General features: G+C 36.8%; 1 protein-coding gene across 3 annotated transcripts in view; it reads right to left on the bottom strand.

Moving 5' to 3' along the window:
• The window catches only part of LOC102479817 (membrane-spanning 4-domains subfamily A member 12-like), a 21,078-nt gene extending 13,071 nt beyond the window's left edge, over nucleotides 1-8,007 (bottom strand). Inside the window, exons 1-3 of one of the 3 annotated variants that reach the window (XM_006163818.2) lie at nucleotides 7,818-8,007; nucleotides 2,698-2,795; nucleotides 971-1,114 (exon numbers count right to left, since the gene is read on the bottom strand). In XM_006163818.2, the coding sequence (XP_006163880.1) occupies nucleotides 971-1,114; nucleotides 2,698-2,745 (192 nt within the window). In that variant the 5' untranslated portion in view covers nucleotides 2,746-2,795; nucleotides 7,818-8,007. Of the gene's footprint in view, nucleotides 1-970; nucleotides 1,115-2,697; nucleotides 2,796-7,620; nucleotides 7,741-7,817 lie in introns of those variants that run through there. The other 2 variants (XM_006163819.1, XM_006163817.1) reach the window with 2 other exon arrangements.
• Nucleotides 8,008-11,547: the final 3,540 nt, after the last annotated feature.

Here is an 11,547-nt window from a genome sequence, read left to right on the forward strand (position 1 = left end):
AGTTAGCTCAATACAATGCTTCCAAACTAGTCTATTCAGTAAACACTGTAAGCTTGTTCTCAGCCTAGGACCTATTCTTTTCTTTTTGTATAGCTTTCCTTCAGATATTCTCGGGGTTTGTCACTTCAACTCCTTAAAGTTCCAGCTCATATCTCCTATTCAATGAGGTTTTATTTCCCTATACAAATTATAATTGCAAGTTGCTTTCCTTTGTTGAAAAGTGTTTGATTATCAATTCAATTTCCTTGTAGTGCTCTATTCAGATATTCTGTTTCTTCATAAACCAGTCTTGGTAGGTTGTGTATTTCTAATCTTGGTCTGTTTTGTTCAGCACAGTAACCAAAGCACTTAGTCTTGTCAATAGTAGGTATTCTGTAAATATGTGCTATGTGAATCAAATATAATGCTTTGGTCCGATAGGCAGATATTACTGAGAAGGGGAAATGGAAGGAGGTGGAATAGTTCATCCTGTGTTGTAAGATAGAACATAAATCTCTTACAAATCCCTGTTGAATTCTTCCAAATCCCCCTTGAGCCACAGTATTTTGATCTTTCTCCTTTTCTCTCTTTATTTCATCTACTTACTAATTTATTTATTTATTCTGAACTACTTGTAAAATTTTCTTCTATTGCCCCAGGAGTAATCCCTGAGTTTCAGCTTGCCTATGTTATTGGAAAACATGAGCTTTGTAATAATCTGAGTACTCACCAATCACTATTTGTCTAAAATACCCATTGGGAATTTTACTGTTCTTTGGTCTCAATATTTACTCAATTAAATAGACTCTTTGTATGGAAGAATTTTACAAATAAATGCACCTTTTAAAAATACCAAACCGATAATAACGAATTCCTCGACAGTAAGGATTATGTTTTCACAGATGGTGTCTCTAGTACATTGCCTGGCCTCAAAAGCAGTCACTAAATTGAATGAATGAGTGAAAGATCATCAGGGAGATAATTTACTCACAATTATGCATGACCAAAATGGGTATCCTGATAGAAAGACTAGAGGTAGGTAGACTGATGAAAAGAAATCATAATGGTTGACATATAAATATGTCCAGAGCTGTCCCAGAGCACAGTGAATCAGACCGATCATTACTTGGGTAGCCTGTAAGACAAGAATGTCAATCAGTTACATACATATCACATTTCAAGAAAGTTACAAATTAAGTGAAAGAAAGGCCATGGGGAGCATATGCTTCTGAATTACAGGGATCTCTTTTACCACTCTAGCTCAGTCCTAAAAATTATCAAAAAGGGGAGAGAAGTCAAGGTGATGAAAGATGGTAGCAATCATAAAAGAATTTCTATGTGTGGCTCATGTAATGATTACTCATGAGGGTTTTTTTTTTTTTTTTTTTTGGGGGCGTTATAGGGCTCGTGCGCTCGCCAGACAGAGAGAGAGACATAGAGACAGAAAGCGAGAAATCACCCCCCTAGCGGGGATGGCCACACCGCAATCCCTTCTCCTCCATTCTCCTCTGGGGATCTTGGGCACGCACGCACACGTGCCCGGCGTGAGTTCTAACCCACCGGGTCATGGACGCGATCTGCGGTCGATTACGTGGGAGTCCAGCGACATAGCCATTACGCTAACTGCTGGTTCCCCTCATGAAGGTTTTTAGCAAGCATTTGTGGTGTGGCTGCTTTCAGATAAACGAAGGCATCTAGTGGCTTATTTATGGGCGTGGTCAGAAGAACACACACCTGGAGTCCTCCAACTCTAAGATAAGTGCTGCAGTGTCTGAGAGGCCTTTCTGCCCTTGATTCCTCCTGTCTACTTGGTCTTACATATACTCCTCAGATCTAGCTCTTTCTTTTGAAACATTTTCACCATTTCCTTCAACCTGTCGATGATTTTCTTCTGATGGCAATTTTGACTGTCAACACCATGAGTCAGAGGGCTCACTTGCAACCAGACCTGAGGAATACTAAGATTCTGTTTTCAAGGAACTTAGGTACTTTTCAAAATCACACTATCTTACATTCTTTTTAAAATTTTTTCTTTTTCTGGGACCAGCAGTTGGCGTAATGGCTATGTTGCTGGACTTCCATGTAGTCGATCGCGATCCGAATCCCGGACCCGGTGGCTTAAACTCACTCTGGGCACTCACGTGCCAAAGATCTTGAGAGGAGAATGGAGGAGAAGGGATTGTGGTGTGGCCATCACCTCTGGGGGGCGGGGGAGTGATTTCTCACTTTCTGTCTCTCTGTCTCTGTCTTTCTGGCAAGTGCACACACCCTATAGCAAAACCCTCTCCAAAAAAATTTTTTTTTTTTCTGACTCAGACTAGTAATTAGGGTGTATAATACAGAAAGATGTAGCATGCTAGGTTTGCTGTGGTAAAGAATATCATCTTTCCTGAGAGAAATGTAGAAAAAGTGTGTCAAGAGCATAATACTGTGAGGTGATCAGTGTCTATGAAGCCTTGTGATCTAGAGTATCTCTTGACTATGACTTCTGACTTCATCATCTCCTTTAGGACCCAGTCTTAAATTTATTTCAAACTCTTTATATAGCTACATGCAGACAATGGGAACATTCAAAGTGGTAAGATCGTTGGGACTCAAGGGATCATTTTCTTCCTTTGGATAGTTGACATAGAATAATCATGTCTCCTTCCTTACATATTTATTTGGAGCTTGCAACACCAAAGTCATTTATTTAATTAACAAATACTTAGTCCTTACCCCCAACATTCTGGCTTCTTCTTTCAACACAATGTGTGGTGTTGACATGTTATCCAAAATATGGTGTAGATATTAGAGAGAATGAATAGAATGTATTTCTAAAAGAAAACATAGAAAAATAAACATAATCATTTTCTCAGATAAATCAAAAGCTGTTGAGAAATCTATTGTTATTTTCACAAAATTTTCGTGATAGAACAATTTCCTGAAATAAGTATTTCTCTAACCTCTTGGTAATTCTAATTGTCTTATTAGATTTTATTTATCTTTAATTATAGTAAATAATACTGTAGTCCTTAAGATTATTAAATACAGACAAATGAATTTCTAGCAAAAAGAGATATTAAATCATGCAGAGAATCATTGGGAAGATTAAGTTTGTTGTATAATACCCAGAGCCAAACCACTGATCTAGGCTGAGGAGGAGGCACCCTTGCCACCTCCCACCCAGGGTGTGTGTGCGTGTGTGTGTGTGTGTGTGTGTGTGTATCCAAAATTCTGAGAGAAAAAAATGGAGAAGAGATTGTAGTGTGGCCACCACCCATGGAAAGTACTTCCTTATTTTACCTCTTTCTCTTTCTCTGTCTATGTCTGGCAGGCATACACACCCTCTGGTGAAAATAAAATAAAATAAAATATAAAATAAAAAAATAAAAAATTAAGATTGGCAAAATGTAGATCAAATGCTTGCACTCTGACTATGGGGGATGCTATGGAATATAATTTTTTTTGGATTCAACTTTGGTAAAGATTTCATAACTTAGTGAAAAATAAGACAATAAGTAAGAAAGATGTTTAAAAGATACGGCAGTCATGAGTGATCTCTATTGCTTCATTATTTTGGATAGACTTTTGGATATGTGCCCTGCTCACCTCCGTGTTTATCACCTGTTGGAATTACTCTCTTACTGTATCTAATTGGAAGAGAGGCAGAGCATCCTTCTCAGGTTAAGCTATACATTATACATTATAGTGCTAGTCTGGTTTTGTCTTTTAATAATATGATATAAACTCTGGAAAGATTTGAGTTCATATCTCTTCTATATCAATGAATAGTTATATAATAGCACAACCACTATTGTATTAAAAGCAATTGTCTATATCAGTTCTTGATTATTGATCATTGAGTCCTACTTAATATTCCAGAGACTCAGTGTTCTAATCCCACAATGTTGTTTTGGAAAGCAAATTGTAGGAACTGGCACACAGTGGAATGTCATAAAGCTTTATTTCTATTTCCCTTCAACCTCTCTACAGTTACTTTATTATCAGATTACCTTCCATCATTTTGGACATGATTTTTGACCTCTTTTCTATATACTGTTAGAAACAAGTTCATTAATTATTTCATATCATTCCTTTGGATTATTTCCTTGAGTTTAGCATACGTCATCATGAAAGTATTCCTGGGTTACCGCACCAGCAATCTTAAGGTGTTCTCACACTAATCCAGCTTACAGAAAGGTATCTGGAGACTGAACACTGCTTGTCCCCAAGGGAGAGGAATAACTCATCATCCACAGATGGTACTATGGAACTTGTGGAAATGTCAGATAATTCATTTGGAAAACTTACAGTGACAAAACTAAGAGAGATGCAAGAGAAGAGATATGACAAACTCCAGAAGATGCAAGAGAAAAGAGACAATGAGTTCCAGAAGGTGAGGAAGTTCTTGCATGATTTGAAAGAGGAAACACACACCATAAAAAATCAAATGGAACTGTTAGAGATGAAGGCTGTAATACAGGAAATCAAAACCTCCCTCAAAAGTATTAGAAGCAGATTCGATCATGCAGAAGATCAAATCTCAGATGTAGAAGACAAAACCTCTGACCTAGAAAAATTCACCAAAAAGACAGAAAATAACTCCAAAAAATCAGAATAATATATTGGAAATACTAGATACATTAAATGCCCAAACATCTGGATAATCAGTATCCCAGAAGGTGAAGAAACTAATAAGGATAAGGATAATCTATTCCATGAAATCTTGAAAGAAAACTTTCCAAACCTAGAGAGGCATTCAAATATCCAGACCCAAGAAATACAAAGGATCCAACATAGAATCAATCCAAGAAGATCTCCAATGCACATCATAGCCAGGCTGACCAAAACCACAAAGATAAGATACTAAAACTGACAAGAGAGAAACATCAAGTTACCTACAAAGGATACTCCATCAGGATAACATCAAAGAAAACAATGCAAGCAAGGAAAGAATGGGAAAATATATTCAAAGTGTTAAGTGAAAAACAAGTTCAACCAAGAATACTATACCTGGCAAGATTATCCTTCAGATGGGAAGAAAACGCAAAAACATTCTCAGATAAATAAAACCTGAGTGAATTTACCAGCTCTCTAAGAAGTTCTGAAGGGAGTGCGCTATACCAGGAAAACTAAAGACAGACACATAGAAATAAGTATACAAAAACAACCAAGAAAATGGCCAACTAAATGGTAGGGACAAGTCCAGAAAGAGCCATAACAACACTGAAGGTTAACTTCCAGAATTTAAGTGGAAAGGTCGGACCACAGTAACACTGAAAATTCAACAGTAGAGAGATTAATTACATGAGACTGATCTGGTGAAACAGACTTTTATGACTTTTGACTAAAAAATTACTGATTTTATTCTGTTTTGTTTTCCAGATTTAAGGATTTTTGTCTTCTTTTGAGCTGTTGTTAGGTTCAGCAATTTGTTAAATTTTTATTTTTTTTTTTGAAATTGAAATACAAACTTTACTCCCTTCCTGACCTCTTTGGAATTGGAAAAATATTTGGGAGTATTCTTGTTTTGTGGCAGAATGATTATTTGCATAAGTTCTATAATATCTGTTTCCTTGCATCAGAAATAGGAAATACTAGTTATTGCCAGGGCTTTGATAGGAATATCATTTTTCGAGATATTACCAGAAAACTGAGGAACTAAAGTAGATATCAGGATAGCCAACAGAAGCTCTTGGAAAGACTGCCTGGCACCATAAATAGTTCTGCCGGGCAGGTCAGTAAAGAATGTCACTTCCTGACAGGCCCCCAAATCATTCAAATACACGTGCTTAAAAGTCACAGGCAGATGGTGAGTTCCTGACTTGGCTCAGTAGCCTTGGGAGGTTTTTTAGAGTCTAATCTGAAGTTCTTTATAAAAGGTTCCAACAAAGCAAACTAATCAATTAGTATTCTTATGGGGCTTTGTGCAAATAACAGACTAAATTGAGACTAAACTTATTTTTTTTGCAAATAAGTTAGTTTATGCCTCTCTTTGGTAAAAGGGTGAATGGAGAAAAAAATGTTTCTGAAGAAAATTACAGTACACTTGTTACTAAACTTTAGCTCTGTCCACATCTGTTTTTTTAGTTTTTAGTATCTACCTACTGTTTGAACAGAATCCTACTCTTTTTTCTGACTTTAAGTCTTAAGCAAGTTTTTCTTAACGTTTTAAAATTTTCATTTATTAAAGCTAAAGCTGCTTTTTTGAAATTAAAAAAAATATATACATAATAAAAACACCCTACTTAATGACCATAGTAAGCTACATAGCCTCAGCTAGGAAGTACCTTATAGTGTATTCATTCTACTCACTGAGTTGTCTGCCTAAAGTCAGACACACGTTTATAGGTATGTTTATACACACTGCACTTGCTATTGAAAGTATTTAAATTAAGATCTTTTGTGAATTAATAAAATGTGAAAAAATAATACATGCAGCATTGTGCCTGACACATAAGATATTAAAACAGCTTACAAGATATTAACAAGTTATAAGATAGTACAATCATCTTTCAAAATTTCCAATTATTTTATAAATCAGCTTTCACCATATGGTACAAGCTCTCCAGATAGCTCTGCAATTACCATTTTCTTCTTCTTCCAAGGTTTACTCTAGCCAGACATCCATGATCAATACTGACCACATAATTTTCCTGATTAAAATAAAATATGGGCCTCTATCTCAAAACCTTTAAGGAGCTCAGGAAGGTGACAAAAGAACATGAAACCAAATGCAAGACCCTTCTATTTGTGAGACTTGTACAACAACAGGTTACACACCCTAAAGCTGGCCTTGCTTATGACTGCTTTTCCTCATTGCAATTTCTGATTTACATATAATTACACATCTTTGTGGGGTATAGGGTGGTTTTTTAAAAGCAGACAGTGCGTAATAATCAAATCAAGGACATATATTCAGCATCTTCAGCATTCAGCATTACATTATGTTGTGCACATTTGAAATCTGTTCTACTTTTCTTTTTTTGGAAGTATATTTTGTCCACTGCTTTTACTCTCCTATGGTACAGTGTTCCATACTCTTATTCCATTTGTTTACATGCACACTTGTATCTGTTAGTCAATTTCCCCTGAACTCCTTCCTCCTTCTCCCACGCTGTTTCTAGCATTACTCTCTCTACTTCTATGTTATTGAGTCCTTTAGCTTCTGCTGTGGACACCCAATATTTGTTAAACAGGACACACAGTATTTGTCTTTAAATTTTTTTTAAAGTATCCTGTTGTGCCTAAAAAAAAAGAACCCTAAAAAACAAAACAAAACAAAACAAAACAAAACAAAACAAACAAAACCCCACCAAACCCCCAGAAAACAAAAAGTGGAAGGCAAGAGTCACTATTGCCAGAATTTTCCCCATGACCCTGGGATCCCCAAGTCACCATGCTTAATCTTTTATACATTAGCCGACTTTCTTTTGTCCCAGAGACTGTCATGGGAGTAAAACAGATCAATTATTGAAAACACATATCAGAAGAAGGGGGATTGGAGGATTTTAAATAAAAGTACTGTGAGCTATTTAATTGGCGTTCTTCCCAACTGAAGGTGGTTGGGAAGCACCGGACTAGGGCTATTGGGAAAACCTGCCCAGCAGGTGCCAACTTTATTTCTAGCACCAGCGACAACCCGGACCCTAGACTCACGGATAGGCCCAGAGGGTGTGATTCTACTGGCAATGCCCTCACTTTGGGGCCTCGCAGCTGGAGGAGTTCAAACCAGGAACCGCTACTTCCTTGATCCTGCCTCTCATCCCCGCCCCCTTCCAGGGTTCCAACGCTTCAGTTAGGGTCAAGCACGGCTGTGCTAGGGTGTCGACCAAGAGACCCGCATGGACACTCACAGTGGCAGAGCCTGCAGCCTCCCAGGACAAGGGTGGGGTAGTGGACACACAGAGATGCCGCCCTTTCCTGACTGGAACCAGGGACACCTAGAGGAACAGGCTGTGTCTGACTCTCTCATTGGGCGAACTGATCGCATGGAGGCCTCAACACTAAATACAAAAACACATCCCTTGACAACCGGAAGCTCCCTGCCACCAAGAATCTTTCACAAGATGTACTGGGTATGACTCTGGGAAGAACAGTTAGCTTCTTGGGTTTCTGTAAAGATATATTCTGTAGAGTGGTAATAATACCTGCTCAGGTACCTCACATGCTTGTGCTCAGAACTTTAAAGACCAAAGCTGTTTGTTTCATAAACATATTTTAGTGCTAAAAACATATTCTAGTGGTAAAACCAGTTGTATGTGCATATGTATTTTAATTTTTTTAGTAGTCAAGACGCTTGTGTGTTTGTGTGTGTGAGAGAGAGTGAGAATGAGAGAGAGAGAGAGAGAGAGGATCACCCCAACAAGGAATGGTAGGGTCACAATCCTTTTTCCTTCATTTCTGCATTCTGCCAGGATTTGGAGCATGCATGCACACACATGCCAGGTTTATTTTTGAAGGTTCACTTTATTTCTAGCCCAACAATGTACCTTTTATACCTGGTGTTTAACAACTATTCCTGACATACAGTAGGAATAAATGAATGATCACAAAGTCTGGTCTAAGTTGTTTGCATCAGTGGCTAATTATGAGTAGTAGATGGGAATAATGTTTGTTGAAATCCTTTGTTTGGTGCTTTCCCAGTTAATTAATAAGTTCTCACTGAGTGCCTGTATGCACAAGGCATTATTTGTTTAGTCCTGTGGATACAGTAGTGAAGAAAACAGATAAGTTACCCTTCTCTCTCAGGGGCTTATATAAAGAAGGGAAAAATAGTAAACAATATTATTTATTAGATAGTATTACAATAATCAATAAGAGCCATAAGGAAAATTTATAACATATTAAGAGTAATAAGAGTCAAAGAGAAAAATATTTACTTAGATCATACCAATAGGGATTTCACAATGGAGATTTCTTAATTCTATAATTGCTTTGTAATTTATTGTCTGGTATTTTCCTGAAAATACTAACTTCCTGTGGGGAATTGCAGTTATTACAAAAATCATAAAAGGGATGTAGTGTGGATGCAAATGTGAATGAGGACAGTTGGGAGAGTCCTTACTGAAAAGAGGACATGTATTCAAAGGCCTAGAGAAGAAGGGAGACCCTTCTGGGTACCTGGCATGAGGAATGGTAGCCGGGCAATGGTAGCAGAACATCTAAAGGTGTTCAAGGAAGAGGGTATAGCTGGCACAGTGAGTGAAGAGAGGGAGCCAGAGAGGCGATGAAGAGTCAGATCATTCAGTCTTGTTAGGACTTGGGTTTTTATCAATGGGGGTAATGAAACGTTACAGAAGATTTTTTTGTGCAATTTTTTTTTTTTTTGTCAAGGAAAATGTCAAACACGCAGAAAAAATATGATGAATCCCATGTAGATATCACCCAGCCTTAACTATTATACTTTGCAACCTTGTTTATCAACTGTCCTTCTCATTTTCATCCATTTGTTTTTCTCCAGACCAAACAATACATTATCTCATGTTCATTACAATATGTATTAAAACTTGTAAAAGAGGGGCCAACAGGTGGTGTGGTGGTTAAGGCACTGGAGTCCCACATGGCTGACCTCAGTTCAAGTCCTGGACCTATGGCTTGCTTTTTTACTTTCTCTCTCTCTTGCTGTCTTGCTTGAGTGAGTACATGTGCCCTATCACAAATTAAAAAATAAAAATAAATTAAAAATAAATAAAAGAAATGAAATAAAATAATTCTTAAAAAAGTAAAAGGAGTATTTTTTGTTGTTTTCTAAAAAAATTAATTTATGTCATTTTTACACCAAATAAAATTATAATTTCTTATTCTTATTGGATATCTATCTAATCTATATTCAAACTTCCTGATTGTCTTTGTTAGATGGTTTGTTTGAATTGTGAGTCAAATAAGTCCTGCTTATCACTTTTCATTGCCATATCTCTTAAATCTTACTACTCCATGACCAGTTTTCTTCCTTTTAAAAATATTTTATGTTGGGGTTGGCAGGTGGTGTGGTAGTTAAGGTGCTGGACTCTCATATGGCCAACCACAGTTTGAGTCCTGGACCTGGTGGCTTGCTTTCTTACTTTCTCTTTCTCTCTTTCTCTCTCTTTGTGGTCAACTTGAAAAATAATAATAACAAAAAAAAATTAAATAAATAAACCATTCTTTTTAAAAAATGTATGTTTACTAAGAAAATTAAGTCATTCATCCTTTATAATTTCCTACATTCTGAAATTACCAAATTGCTTCTGTGTAGTGTCATTTAACTTGGTTCCCTACCCTCGTATTTCCTGTAAACTACTGGTCATATACAGAGGCTTGAGTAGTTGCAGGTTCATATTTTCTGGCAGAATGCTTTATGGTTGGAACTGTTTCCTACTGTGTCACACTGGGATGCACTTGGTGAGTGGTTTGCCTCTATTACAGATTTACTAGATAAATAGATAATAAATGGCATTCATACTGCTCAAGGAAGAAAGAAAACTACCTCTGTTTGCAGATAAAATTATATTGTATACAGAACTCTGAAGAATACACACACATACACACATACACTTTAAAACTAATAAAGTCCAGAAAGGTAATAGGATACAAGATTAATGTACACAACCAATTACATTTCTCTACTCTAGGAATGAAAAAATAAAATCAAGGAAACAAATTCATTTACAGTAGCATCGAAAAAGTGAAATACTTTGGGATACTTTTATGAAAGTACACAAATTCTACACTAAAAACTACAAAGCATTTTTGAATGAAATTAAATATCTAAGCAAGTGGAAAGCCATCAGACATTGATGGATCAGAAGATTAAATATTCCAAAGATTATATTCCTCTTAGGGATCTATAGATTCAGTATAGTCTTTATCAAAATCTCTATTGGTTTTCCTTTCTGAAATGGACTGTTTCTAGATAAAGAGAAATGCAGAGGAGTCAGTATAGCTTGAATAATTTTCAAGAGGAAGAATAAGGAAAGGCCTTTTAAATTTTATATACATGCTTTATTGACTAGTGTGTGATCTATATAGGATCACTGACCTACTTTCCTTAGGATGTAAACACCACCAGGGCAGTGTCTTATCTATTGTTGTTTCTAGAAGCATGAATTACATCTGGTCCATAGTAGGTAGTCAATAAATAGTTTTTGGTAAATGTATGAGTGAATGAAATCACTACCATATAGTTTGTGGTCATCTGGAGCTGATTCTCTCTTGTATTCTAGTTGTAATACCCTGTTCTATGATCAAAATCAGCCATCCTTCAACTCTCATATATCGTGCCTCCCTATATAGGGCTATTCTTTGTGTTAAATGAGACCAGGCTCTGAAACTGGAACCTTGTTCAAGGGTGTATGTCAATGTGGACAAGGATTAGGGTTGAAACTTCATCTGATCGCCATTTGCAGAACAGATTCTCCTCATGCTAGGTTAGGATGAAGGGGCCTTGACTTCTGATTGTACTGTCCGGAGGGGGATCCATCTTCAAGTTCATGTTCCCAGAGGGGCTGCCATTGAACATTCTGTCCTCTTGGATGTGGCACTTTGTTTAATCCTCAGAAAGGCATTTAATGTGTTAGCATCCTTGTTTCAGATTACTTTCTCTCT

Source organism: Tupaia chinensis, unplaced genomic scaffold (assembly GCF_000334495.1).
Source record: "Tupaia chinensis unplaced genomic scaffold, TupChi_1.0 Scaffold143204_1, whole genome shotgun sequence".
In the NCBI taxonomy this organism is placed as follows: Eukaryota; Metazoa; Chordata; class Mammalia; order Scandentia; family Tupaiidae; genus Tupaia; species Tupaia belangeri.